We start from the raw sequence: 14,904 nt of genomic DNA on the forward strand, positions 1-14,904 counted from the left end.
TATGAGTTGATGCAATAGCTTTTTTATTTAGGACGTAAGAATCTGTTGTAAGCATATTTCAAGCTGAACATTGCATTAGGTCCTAAGTAACATTGATCGATTCTCTTCGTCGACTTTCTCTTTCTTGAGCACATAACAGTTTCGTGTTGTGTTTGTTTGTACTAGATAAAAGCTTCTTTTATCGATCTGTGTATTGAAAATACTTGGAAATGTCTTTACATGACCATGGAGATACAAAGAGAAACTCGACGAACAGAATCTGTCTATGTCACTTACGACCTAATGCAATGTTTAGCTAGATTTAGCTTCACCTGTTTAACCTCATCGAGTATCATCGAGTATGGTTCATTATTCCAACCGTCTTTTTCTCAGCTTTTGTATCGTGTTGTTTTCTTTCATGCGTTTGCACAAATATACTGCATTAACAATATAGTTCACTCTTCCATTTCCCATACATCACCCAGGGGATAGACACCAACTGTTCGACACGTCACCTAACGTCAGAAAAACAACCAGCCTGCATTTGATTACAATCGAGGGGTGAGTGATTGTTACACATGAAAAATCAAATTCTTTTTAATTAATTACAATCAATGAAAAATCGTGTGAACATCGCTTGATGCCTTTGAGAATACAAAATTAATTGTTTATACAAGTTTTGTTCTAAACCTCTCTTAAAGCTTTGAAATCCCTCGAAATGTTTATACAATAGATTAGTTACCGTTCCTGACGCAAAGGGGCGCTTTCTGGCTGAAACTCGTGTCACCGGAATAACAAAAGAGTGAACTATATTGTTAATACAGTATATTTGGTTTGCAACCAAAAAAGCTCTGATCTTTTGTTCGTGTTAAACGTAACGTCTATGTCTATGTACCCTTGGTAAACATTCTAGCATAGCATCACAGCGTCTAGTAAATGTGAGATATATATTGAACACTTCAAAAATGGCTTCTCGAACATATGGATCACGCCTCAAAATATAGATGCTACCGTCAGACAGCTTTGACCTTGCAGTTATTCAAATCACCGAGAGACATGTCTAAAATGCACTGCGTAAGCTCAAATTTTCGGTGTCATCCGGTCCAGATGGAATTCCTTAAAACTAAATAACAGTGTCCATCTTCTCCGTCGTTACATTTGGCTTTGACAACATTCCAAACTCACAAATTACTGGCCCGTGGCATGGATTTTTTGTTTACAGATTTTTCCGGTATAAAAATGCTTATTGGCATCGTCAAAATCCTGGCTGTCATGGACTGTGTCTTCCGGAAGCACCTTGCAGTCAAATTGGACGTATGTTTCATTGTCTATGATAACACACACCGATTTTCCATTCCATGTTTTCGAACCCTCGGTTTGATGAATGTGACCTTTTTCAGACTCCATACTTCTTAAACGTCTTTAGACCATTTCTTGCCTTAGCATGCTGTATAGTATCTTACTCATCGATGTTCCCTGTTTTTAGTCAAATCTCGAACAAAGGCACTCTTCTAATTGGAGAAAGCTAGAGTGATCTTCCAGTCCAGCTTTCAGATCCCAGGTTCAGATTTTCGGACTATATTCACCACCTCTTTTGCAGCACCTTGTTTAGCACCTCAACCGCTTCATCTGTGCCTTTATTGCCGTTGTTCATTAATGATACACTGCTATTTACTACATCAGCATCAGTGTACACTCGGTTGTCGACAGAAGCACCACTCTCGATGTGTGTCACTCGATCGTCTATTTACTCGGCAGCAAATATTGTGTTGTCCTCATCATTGTTCTTCATCAGTAGTTCTTTCGATCGATGCGTCTTCAACTTTGGAAAGCAACCGTTTCGTGATGAGTGTGTGAGTGCTGACCACATTTTGCGTCCATTGATACAATGGAACCGCACTGCCCCCCATTGGCGATACTGCCATACATACCAGCTATGATATGTTAACTACAAAAACCAAGCTATCCAAACTCAATAGCTACAATTTTAACCGAAGCGATGTGCAACGGAATCATGTTTGTGCCGAGTCAACTCTCAGCATAATTTTTACATGTTGTGAATAATCTCGCAATATCAAGGGAGCTTGTAAAATCAATATCACGCATGACATTTTGTTTCAATATCACACGTGATACGCGTGATTCATTTTTTTTTTTTTTTTTTTTTTTTTTAACTCTTTATTTGTTCCAAATTCAAAATAAATTACATTTCATTTTTAACCTAGGTGCTCCAGTTACTACAGTAACTTACCAGCCTTAATTGTTATGATATATATCTAAGTGTTTTTACATTGTTCCTGTCTTGGCAATTCAGTATTTTAAACAGGTTTTTTAAACCTGCATGTCAGTATAACAATTGATAGCTTAAAACTAAATAACTAAAACTAAATCTTATCTAAGTATAAAGGGAATTAATCGTTGCAATTGAGGATTGCAACGATTTTTGCCGGAAATTATTAATTATTTTGTTGGACATTTGTGCTAAAGTCTCAACATTCGAAATTCTATGTACTTCGGTAGTACTGTACCAGGGAGGCAACTTCAAAATCATCTTCAGAATTTTGTTCTGAATCCTTTGAAGTGCTTTTTTCCTGGTAGTGCAACAACTAGACCATATTGGCACAGCGTAAAGCATGGCCGGTCTAAAAACTTGTTTAAATATTAGAAGTTTATTCGTCAGGCAAAGTTTGGATTTCCTGTTTATAAGAGGATACAAACATTTTATATATTTGTTACATTTGGCTTGAATGCCCTCAATGTGATCTTTAAAAGTTAATTTTTGGTCAAGAACTAATCCAAGATATTTCACTTGGTTTGACCAGGAAATTGGAACTCCGTTCATAGTGACTATGTGACTACTACTAGGTTTCAAAAAGGAAGCCCTAGGCTTATGTGGAAATATTATAAGTTGAGTTTTGGAAGCGTTGGGAGAAATCTTCCATTTTTGTAAATAAGAAGAGAAAATATCTAAACTTTTCTGAAGTCTGCTGCAAATAACACGAAGACTTCTTCCTTTAGCGGAAATGCCTGTGTCATCAGCGAACAAAGATTTGTGGCAACCCTGAGGCAAATCAGGGAGGTCCGAAGTGAAAATGTTATACAATATAGGCCCAAGAATGCTACCCTGAGGAACTCCTGCTTTAACAGGTAGTCGATTAGATTTGGAATTTTGATAATTTACCTGCAGAGTTCTGTCAGTTAAATAATTTTGAACTAATTTCATAATGTAAAGTGGAAAATTAAACTTTTTCAATTTAGCAATCAAACCTTCATGCCAAACACTGTCGAATGCTTTTTCTATGTCTAGAAGAGCAACTCCAGTTGAGTGGCCTTCAGATTTGTTTGAACGAATTAAATTGGTAACTCTCAAGAGTTGATGAGTAGTTGAATGCCCATGGCGAAATCCAAACTGCTCATCTGCAAAAATTGAGTTCGTATTGATGTGAAGCATCATTCTATTCAAAATTATTTTTTCAAAAAGTTTACTTATTGAAGAAAGCAAACTTATTGGACGGTAGCTAGAAGCTTCAGCTGGATTTTTATCCGGCTTCAAAATTGGAACAACTTTTGCATTTTTCCATTTATCAGGAAAGTATGCCAAATGGAAACATCTGTTAAATAATTTTACCAAGAAAGACAAGGTACTCTCTGGGAGTTTTTTGATGAGGATATAGAAAATTCCATCATCACCTGGAGCTTTCATATTTTGAAATTTTTTAGTTATAGACCTTACTTCGTCCAAATCAGTCCCCCAGGAATCATCAAAAATATTTTCCCGAGAGAAAACATTCAGAAAATCCCCAGCAACCTGATTCTCAATAGGACTAGTAAGACCCAAACTGAAATTATGGGAACTCTCGAATTGCTTAGCAAGTTTCTGAGCTTTTTCCAAATTTGTGATCAAAATTTTACCACCTTCTTTAAGCGCTGGAATTGGCTTTTGAGGTTTTTTCAAAATTTTTGTGAGTTTCCAAAAGGGTTTGGAACTCGGGTCTAATTTAGAAACATTATTTTCAAAAGTTTTGTTCCTCAGGGCAGAGAATCGCTTTTTAATTTGTTTTTGCAAATCCCGCCAGATAACTTTCATGGCAGGATCGCGTGTTCTTTGATATTGTCTCCTACGGACATTTTTAAGACGGATCAAGAGCTGAAGATCATCGTCTATTATAATTGAATTGAATTTAACCTCGCATTTTGGTACTGAGGCAGCTCTTGCTTCAACTATAGAAGTAGTCAGAGATTCAAGAGCATAATTAATTTCATCTTTGGTTTGCAAAGGAATGTTTGGATCGAAGTTATATTCCATAAATGTTCGATATTGCTCCCAATCAGCCCTATGGTAATTGAAAGTAAAGCTGTTGGGATTAGAAATTATTTCTTGGGATATTTCAAAAGTTACTGGAAGGTGATCAGAACCGAAGTCAGCATGGGTAACCAATTGGCTACAAAGATGACATGAATCAGTTAAGACCAAATCAATAGTTGAGGGATTTCTTGCAGAAGAAAAGCATGTTGGGCTGTTTGGATATTGAATAGTGTAATAACCTGCAGAACAATCATCAAACAGAATATTACCATTGGAATTGCTTTGAGCATTATTCCATGAGCGGTGTTTTGCATTAAAATCACCAATAATGAAGAATTTAGACCTATGACGGGTAAGTTTCTGAAGGTCACCCTTGAGAAAATTCTTTTGCTGGCCTACGCATTGGAATGGCAAATAGGCAGCTATAAACGTAAGTTGTCCAAATTTTGTTTCAACAGAAACTCCCAAAGTTTCAAAAACTTTGGTTTCAAATGAAGAAAGTATTTTGTGTTTGATTCGTCTATGAATAATGATGGCAACGCCACCACAGGGTCCATCAAGACGATCATTTCTATAAATCAAGTAATTTGCGTCCTTCTTAACCTTATGGTCAGGTACGCGTGATTCATGATTTTGCCAACACTGAGGTAGTTCATCCTCATCCTTACAATATTTTATTTTCTAATGCCCTTTCGATTTAATGACAACACACTAGCATTTTGCTAAAATCTCAGTAATTAAGTTTAAAAAAAAATCTGTGGACTGAGGTTTTCAACAACTGTGTAGACGAAAATGGTGGTGATTTGGATTTTCTGGAGGATTTGATTGTTAGTATGGGAAAATTTATGAGAAACGAATGTAAAATATTAATTTACCTGTAAAAATTGCGACATAGTCCATAACTGAGCAAGTGTTTGGGGATAAAAGTTATAAATCGTTTACTTTTGACCAAGTGCTCCATGTGTACCAACCTTTCGTGCATGGGATCAGCAATCTTGCGCTTGGGGTGCCCAGTAAAATTGCGATTACTAAATGTTGAATATCTTTTTACTCAGAAGTCGTATCAATTTAAAGTCTTAAACCAAGTTGTTCTACGTACACACTTAGAAATACCTAATCTTACACGTGACGGAATCCATCTTTGACATAAAGGATGAGACGTAAACAAACATGTCATGTAAAATTAAGTGTTCAGAGACTGAAAAGTTCGAAAGTACGTTTGATTGAGCTTTACTTCGCGTCTATTATGCCTCAATTTTATGTCAAAATTGACGCTCGTATATGTCAGTCTCAGAGCACCTAAATTTACATCAATTTTTCTAAGTGTGTAGATTACCCTAATATAACAATGGAGCGGATTCAACACAAACTGCCTTGGAAACCTATGCCTTGGTGATTTAAAGCAACATTGCCAATGTAATCAAGATCCTAGTCTAAATTATGGCCAAAATAGGGTTTTGTAAGAATTTTTGACCGGCAAATGAATATCTTCATTCTGTTTCTTATACATTTTCCCATGCTAATCAACATTATAACTACCCCGCAAATCCAGATCTTAACCAATTTAGTTCAAATTTGTCAAATAGGACCTCAATACAAATCGAAAAAGCAGTATATGACAGGGGGTTGTAATCCTCCTCCATGCAAACTTGACCTACCCTGCAAATAACGACAGTCTGAATGGAAAGAGCTTAGAAAGACCAAACTATGACATTGAACCAAACAGGCGCCACACATTTTACAGAAACTATTAAAAGAAGATAATCCAAAACTTGTGAAACGATAACGGAGCAAGTCGATACTGATACTTAAACTATGCGATCGTCGTTTTCAACAATAATACGTTGAATAATAATTCCATTTCAAGTTGATTAAGGCTATATGAATTTGGTTTTTGTGAGACTAAAGAACAGCTGGGAAATCAGGTATTACTTATATGCGATACACTAAACATTGGTTGGCCTAATACATTGAATTCAAAATTAACATTCTCCAATCACGATCAGCAGAGGCTAGCGTTAATTTTTGAACTACGGAAAAAGTTTAGATATTTTCGAAAAAATCAAAAACTATTCGAAAAATTCCGAATTCGTGCAGACTTTGTTCACTTACTTCATTAAATGATAAAAATTCAAATTTGTCGATTTTATTAATTTCTTACGTGTTATGGTCATTTGAAATGTTACTGACTTTTTTCAGTTGTTCAAAGCCCGGTTAAAGTTTACCGAGTTCGGTTATCTGAATTCAGTGTGCGTGTCTGGGAACTTTGCATCAAAAACTCAATCAATTTTGAGCGATGGCTTTCTTCCCAGTCAAACCAGAAGTCGTAAAAAAATAGACAGATAGAACCGTAAAGTACTACAAATTCAGTCCAAATCAAACATAAGAATGAATTTCATCGATGTTTTAGTTTCATAATATATAATGTAATCATTTTACCCCTACACGATTATCATTTTTTCATCGTACAAGCATTAATATTAAATCGGATATACTCGTAACACTTATTAAATTTCCCGGCTGGGTTCGTTTCCCTGTCCGGTCTACTAATTTTTTAGGCTTACATGCCACACAATAATACCAGATGCAAAAATGGTTCAGGCCTAGATTGCACTCAATTAATAACTGTGGAAGTGCCCAGTAGTGATCTGTTAAGAGCCGGCGTATAGTCTCAGTGCACAATGGGTAGAATGGACGAAAAAATACATTTTTTTGTATAGTATTTCAGAAACTCGTTGAACCAAAAATATAGTTCATATACATGAAGTAAGAGTTTTTTGCTTTATTATTCTCAAGGAAAAACAGTTTTGTAGAAAGTACTTTTACTTTCTGTATTTTTCCTAGGATGAAATCATTTCCATTCGATTCCACAAGTTTCCTGCAGAAACAATATGAACTAAATTTTGGTTTCTGCAAATTTCAGTGGTACCCAATTAAATGTATTTTCTCGTATATTTTTCCCCATTGTGCAGTGGGGACGTTATACAGCCAAAGAAGAAGAAGAAGAAGAAGAAGAGGAAGAAGAAGAAGAAGAAGAAGATATTTCAAGAATAAATGGGTCATCTTGGCAATACAGATGGTCTTAATTCATAGTGCATGCATCGGCCCAATATTAGCGATACTTTAGCCCAAGTAAGGTGCATCAGCCCATGGTTGCCATATCACTGAAATAATTTCTTGCCACATAGACTGATAACGAGTGGGAGACGTAAAAGTGGCGCTAGTACCGTTTCATGCTTGCCTCATGTTATTTATCAAAAGTCATTCATTCCAATAACCGGAAACCTTGTTGCTATCAACAAGTAGCGAGTAGATTAGCTGAAAAGAAACTCAATTCAATGTAGGAATGACAGCTAGATTAGATTAATGGCTCTACGGACAAGATGCTTTCACAAGACGCGTTGTTTGGTAAATGAGAGAATGCGGCAGGCACAAGATCAACTACGACCGATTATGACTTAATTTGTTTCACTCGACTACCAATTCCTTGCATGTTTTCGCGTTTTCCATCTATTCAACGCTGCTTGTGGTGCTGTATTTTGCGATAAAAGCTATAATATGTGTCACAAACGTGTTTTTATTACGAAATCAATGAAGATGCCGTACCACGGGCAAGCTGGAAACTGGTTATCATGGCAGATTACAACTAGACAGAATTAAAACTATCCCGTTATAAAAACACTTTCGCCCCTGCTTTTACAGATTTGGATAACCAGATATTAAATAACAGTGTGAACTATTGCACAATATGACGCGTTATGTCTCCTAATGATTTCGTTTCGATCACTTATCTTTCTCGTCATAAAACGACAATCCCTTCGTTGGTTTTCTACCGATTGGACCACAATGAACATATGTAATCGATCAACTCTGGTGCACGGCTTTTTACCTTTAATCGCAACCGAAACCATCCCCCGGATGTACGCTGCACTTCCGAGTGCAGTTGACTTAATTTTATTTTCATTTGTGCAAATGTGAGTAAAGAGAAAATTTATCGCCGGCATTGACCGTCTAGCAAGCACAGCGGTGTTAAGTTGCATGCACCACCGACCGAGACGGTGGTTGTTAAAGTGAAGAGCGATCTTGAAGGAGAAATGAGACACGTTTGGTCAACTGGTTCTCCGATGGGGTGAATACAAATTAACTTGGATTGATCGTTGCTGCATGCATGCCGTAATGGTGTGAATTCCGTGAATGGTGATGACGAACTAACGACTTAACGAGATATATAAAGAAAGCAATGTTTAATACTGTTACGTGAGTCGTGGCCCGATGACTGAGATTTTGCGGAGTTAATTATGGCTCTCAATAAAATTATTGGTTGGCAGTCAGTAGCGAATTATTTTTGTTGATGATGGGACGGTGAATCCAATATAGTAAACTTATTTTGATATTTGTTTGATCATATTATTAGTCCAAACAAGAGTATGTGTATGAGAGTCACGCTAAAAGACAAATACTGTAACTCGCATCACGGTTTCGAAAGATTCCCTTCCCTTTCACATGGACAGAGGAGTTTTGCGTCAACATTTAAATTACTTCCAGCGAGATAGAAATTTAGCAGTTGTAGTAAATTATTATATCAATGATTTTGACGTAATATCTTAACCATTACTGATCATTTCCAAACATATCCCATGACAATTTAAAGCTCCCTTCGTGTTAATGATCATCTCTTCGTTGATACGTTGTATTTTATTGCAATGCCTTTCGCGGAGCTGCCATAACATCGTAATGTTTATTACCTTTGTTAGATAGGTAGACGATTTGAAAGATCGATCGGTAAATTTGGCTTCTCTCTTGGCGTGAGTCCAGGTGTGGCTTGGGTATTCGAATTTTAATGGGATTTGATGTGTCGTAAAATTGATACGTTTCAGGTTGATTCTAGTCTCGATATCTCCGGAACCAGTTCACCGTTTTCTAAAATATTCCATAGCGTTCAATAACTAGGACCGCGGTAACGTCAATTTGGCGTTTGATGTGTCAATTTCGTGCAGTGGTTGCATATAAACACTGCTTGGTAACAAAGATTAATTTTATAAAATAATGCCGATGTAGTATCTCCTTCACCCTGACTCATCAATGGGATTTTTTTTTAAAAAAACATGACTCTCAAATTCAAGATAGGCTATTCATTACCTGATATATGGATAATATGGAGCTTAGAAGCCAAAGGATGAAATATTGGGTGTGATAGTTACGTGAGGAATATTTGTTGTGAGAACATCCTGAAAAAAATCTGACAACCCATCAAGAATCAAATGGTATTAGCTGGAAAATGGAAAACTTTGACATAGCCAAGTTGTAAGACATTTTTAAGATTTCAAATAAAAGATGGGGATCATAAAGCTTGAGTCATTTAATATCGGGACGCAAATAAACGGATTTATTTCGGAACCATCTTAATGAAATAAAAATTTAGAGTACTCAAAATTAGGGTAATTACTGCACTTTAAATAAAAAATAGCGAAAAAAAATTTATTCCAATTTGGTTTTGATGAAACCTTGAACTTTTCTTCGAATACCACTCATCATATTTTGGACACTCCGTTGGCTAACCTGAGTGGCCGTTTTGTTCAACCATCTCTTCATCTCTGTTGGATCCCGAGTCACCTTTCCTTTCTTCTTCAACTTCTGTTTGACAATTGCCCAATATTTCTCAATTGGATTGGCGGAATTGAGGGCAGTTGGGTGGATTGATGTCCTTTTCGAAGAAATCTACCCCATTGTCTCGATACCACTGTAGAACTTCTCCGCTGTAGTGACAGCTTGCCAAATCAGGCGTGTCCATTGTGAGCCTTAATGTACGGAAGAATACGTTTTTTCAGGCACTCCTTTGGAATCCATAGTCTTGTTTGTCCCGAAAACCTGAGTTTTTTGTCCGCAGCTGCAAATACCTTGCCAGATCATAACTTCGTACTTTGTAAGAACCTCATTGTACATCTTTCGGGCATGTCTTTTGGCCACTAGATGCTGCTTCAGTGTCTGTCTGGTTGCTTACTGGCCCGAAAAGATCTAAATCCTTCTCGCTAACTAATCCTTCTGACGGTGCTTTGACTGGCATTGAATTTCTTGGTGATATCATAATCCGACAGCCCTGGGTTTGCCCTAACCGTTCTCAACACCTTGAAATGCAGTTTCCGATCCTTAGCTCCACTACGACGTTTGCTATGATCCTGCCGATCGCTCACAGAAATCTTTGAGAACACTGCACACGGTCGATTTAGCCAATTTCGACGACTTCGCGATTATTGAAGCTGACCAAGTCGGATTTTCCATGTGGGTGTCCAAAATTAACTTGCGGTTCGTGGTTTCCATCAAGTTTAACTTCTTTTAAACAAAATGAATCGTGATGAACTTTGCAGCACTGAAAAAGGAAACATTTTTAAATTAAACTGCTGTAGAACATTCCAGATCCGGTCCCGTTCTTGAATGTTTTTGAACTATAGTATCTTACCAAACGTATGATTGAATTGTTCACGTCGAAATCATACGTATATTTATATTTTTACATTGAACTTATTGTTTACAAAAGCACTTATTTACGTTGGATTGAATATTTACTCGAGATTTGATGTATTCTGCATCGAAATCAATCTTTATCCTACAGCAAGCTTAACCGTAAATTATTATGGCGAAAGCCTGGATCGGTGAAAAGAAAATGTACACTTTTCCCATAGTTAGGGTCAGTGCAGTATTTGATGGGGCCTCAATACCACGCCAGAGGGGCGGCAAATTTGATTCCCTTGGGCATAGAGTTGTGCTTGCCACACAAATTCATGCATATTCGCTACAGAAGCGTAAAAAGTCTAGAAGAAGAAGCAGTGTGAGATCGCTGCCAAAAGAGCTCAAAGTTTTAGAATATTTGTGATCAGAACCGGATTTGGAATCGATTTAGCTGGGAGGATTTAAATCAATATTTTAAACCACCCTGGTCTACTGTTACAGTGCTCAAATCCACTAAATTTAGACCTGGAATTTAGACCTGGTTAACGAAGGTATATTTTCCGAAACATATTTTTTTTTTATAGCGAAGTAAGTCCAAGCAACCCTGCTCTCGACATACATAAATTATCAAACGAATAAAAATAACAGGTCTCTTGTAGCATATGTACATTAACAGAAGCGTCAATGTTTCTACCAAGCGCTATCGGCTTACTTATTTGTTTACGGAAGAGTGACTATTTATGCAACTCAACTGTTAAAACGTAAAGTGCCAGATATCTCGAGGCGCAATGTATGCTGCTGGGAACCGGTGACGAAAGAACGACCCGTCCATGTGCACTTTGTGCATCTGTCGTAAGCGCTTCCACCTTGAATTCCCACAACGCAGCACCCGTGCCTCATGAGAATTCTTGCTTCTAACCACCAGCCTGCAAAGAGCATTATCATGAACGAGCATGATTTACACACTCTCAGTTCACGGTGCCCCGTCATGGCCGCGTTGCAACTGCTGCTATGTCGATGCATTTGTCCACGGCAATGGCGGCGACTCGGCGGTATTTGGTTTGGTACGGCGCTTCACCCAGAGCGATTTATTTTTAATTTTCATAAAACGGTAAAATGTGAGGAATGCCGATGAGAAACGCTGCGCAAAGTGTAACAAAGACAATTGGCCCATGTGGCATCATCGCGTTCAAAATGTTGCGTCAGAAATAAATACATACCAAGACCTACTATACGATCAGCGAAAGTAAATAGTAGAAAAAATATGGGTCTAAATTATATTTCTTTTACATTATGAGCACGCCATACCGCTTCTAATAGCTTGTATTTGTTTATGCTTACAGGATGTTGTGTGATAGGAAGTTTACTGGCGGAGAAGAATGTTACCGAAGAGCTAGCCACCAAAGAGAAGCGCCAAACAGATCACGAGACTCGAACGGTACCTCAGGCGGCCAACCGACGACAGCAGCAAGGTGGATACTACCAGGACCCTGAAGCGGCGGCGCACTACTTTGCCCAGCAGGCGGGGGGTCAGCTTCTGTTTAGACCTCACCAACACAAGGCAGGCCAAGAACAAGCGCAAGAGGTAAGTTATGTCCAAGTGGAGCATCCGCTCAGCCGATTGTCCAACTCCTAGTTAGAATGTAAAAAGTTCAAGGAAGATTTCTTCATTACCACCTCCCAGATACTACACACGCCAGTGTGATGTATACCGGGGAAGATGACGATACGTTTGTCAACGATTTTCCCAATATGCATGCTCGGGTTGCATTGAAACATCCCTAAGGCTCCATGACTAAGAGCAGAGCCAAGATCAATTGATTTTCTAGTGATTAAAATTGGAAACGTGATGCACGTTTACCATTTAAGCTGTACTGCCACCACAGTCTTATGTAATTATATTGTCCCAGTAAAGCAGAAGAGCATCATCGGCGGCGGCGGCGCGCTGAGACCGAGTTGCGCTTCCCATGAGAGTCGTCGGCGGAAAATTACGCTCGTAGGTCGGTATTACATATACCTACCGCACACGGGGCATCGTTTACCTATGGAACCTATGGGCCAGATTGCCCTCGTTGCTTATTATGTTTCGATTAGTTTTGATTTTCTCGCGTCGGCATGACGGTAAAGGTGAAGCTGGGAGATGAGCAGACGTGTACCTAATCTTCGAAGAGCAAAGAACATCTTCTTGCTGGTTGAATAATACGTTTACGACTTTGCGGATTTGTGAGATATTTGTGGCGAGTAGTGTTAATTTGAACAGAATTGGCCTGGAAACGTGGGGGAGTAGTTGTATCAATTGAACACAACTTTAGTTTGCGGAGCGAAGATAATGTATGACCTTGGTGTCAAAATGTATCTATACAAAATTGCTTGAAAAAATGGTTGCACGGCTCAACCACAAAGTTTCGCCCTTGGTAAAATATGAAAATTACGCCCCTTTTATAATTGATTAAATCAAGAGCAAATTTTCATTACGTCGAATGTAACAAAGGTAAACAAAGTCGAGCTATCAGTGTCAATCGATACTCCTGCTATTACACTATATACTGTCCGAATATAGGATCACATCCCATTTTTAAATTTATTTACCAGTCGAATTGCTTTTTGACGTAATCACCTTCCGATCAAAATAGTTTTCGATGTTACTTAAGTCACCCAATTTCTATGGAGATGCCGTTTGCCTTAAGTAACAGCACTGAGAAACCCGTGAAAAGTGTACTTTCGTCGTTTCGCTTTCTCATTATTAAAGTGAATAAATCGAACTGTTTGTTGCTAAGATGATTTCGGTGGTCCTAAAATGATGAATGGGCTGCACGTAAGGAGACGTAATTGATAATTCTCCCGAATATCCTGGTAAATACACTTTGACTTAAGTAACAATAGGGGCCACCAAACGACGTATAATAACTTTTGACTCAAAAACCAGTATTTCTTAGCATGAAAGCTAGCGATTTGCCTTTGTATGATTAAAACCCGGCTAAATATGTTAAACATTGCTATCACTATGAGATTATATGTGTTTAATTGGAAATAGGAATAACTTTTCGGTCATCAAAACAAAACTTTATTTTTCTCGGATCGGTGCGAATGTTACTTACGACATAATGAAAATTTGCTCTTGAAATCAAGCACTTGGTTTCGAAAAGAAGCATAATTTTATCTACTTTCAGGATCTCAAATTAAATAGTCATAGTAAAAATGACTCCAGATCTGAAAAGGAATCAAAATTGTCTTTATCATGACAAAATAACATACGACATACGAGTCAAATCATAATGGGGGATCAGTAACGGCAATTGACCACTTTGTCAAGCAGTTTTGGCGTGACTTTCTACCAGCGATTTTACAAAACTGGACCAACTCGACAGTGAGCATGCATAAGGGCCTATACGCGATGATCGATTCTCTTCATCGATTTTCTCTTTGCATTGCTACAGCTAAGCGAAACAATTTTGTAGAATTTATTCAATGTAGAGTTGTAACAGGTTGCATTGGCTATCAAAAGCAACAGCAAACGCACCGACAAACGTTAAATCTAGCGAGTTATTAACAAAAGAGAAAATCGATGAAGAGAATCGATCATCGCGTATACGCCCTTATGAATGCTCACTGTCGAACTAATGTCTATTTTTTTATAAAACGCACAAATGTTGGCTACTTTTCTCGAGGTTCTAGAAGAAAAAATATCAAAATAATGTTTTATTTCAAAGTTCGAGTGGTAGTAAACGTCATTTTAGCTGCTCGAATGAAGTGGTTAATTGAGGAAAATTCACAACCGCTTTCAACCTTACATGTGCTTACATAATTCAACAGGTTTATTACGACTGTTGTTCTAATGAGGAATGCTCTACGAATTGGAATGTACCATGATGGAATAAAACCTTACATAACCTTCGAAACAAAACCCGGGATAAAATAACAAGGCAATTGGCGTTGACGGCGACTCTGTAGCTCTTTACTCCTATGAGAAAATCCATAAGCAAACGTCAGACTGTGCGTGAATCATGGCGGACTTTGTACTATCCTTTCACTCCACCGAAAATTCCCATAAGAAACTATCTAAATTTGCTGGAAGAGCAAATTTTTCGACGGTGCTGTCAACGCCAATGGGATCAATATAGGGAAGCCCTCGCAGTTTCTAATAAGAAAATTCGGTGATAAAAAAGAAAGGA

The 14,904-nt window shown here is 37.9% G+C and overlaps 1 protein-coding gene across 1 annotated transcript in view; it reads left to right on the forward strand.

Moving 5' to 3' along the window:
* The window catches only part of LOC135712870 (histone-lysine N-methyltransferase 2D-like), a 32,258-nt gene that overhangs the window by 8,026 nt on the left and 9,328 nt on the right, over nucleotides 1-14,904 (forward strand). The window contains exon 2 of the mRNA XM_065235955.1: nucleotides 12,076-12,317. Within this exon, the coding sequence (XP_065092027.1) occupies nucleotides 12,076-12,317 (242 nt within the window). The remainder of the gene's footprint in view (nucleotides 1-12,075; nucleotides 12,318-14,904) is intronic.

This window comes from Ochlerotatus camptorhynchus, unplaced genomic scaffold (assembly GCF_037179485.1).
Source record: "Ochlerotatus camptorhynchus isolate MF236.1 unplaced genomic scaffold, CSIRO-AGI_Acam_v1.1 ptg000510l, whole genome shotgun sequence".
Lineage (NCBI taxonomy): Eukaryota > Metazoa > Arthropoda > Insecta > Diptera > Culicidae > Ochlerotatus > Ochlerotatus camptorhynchus.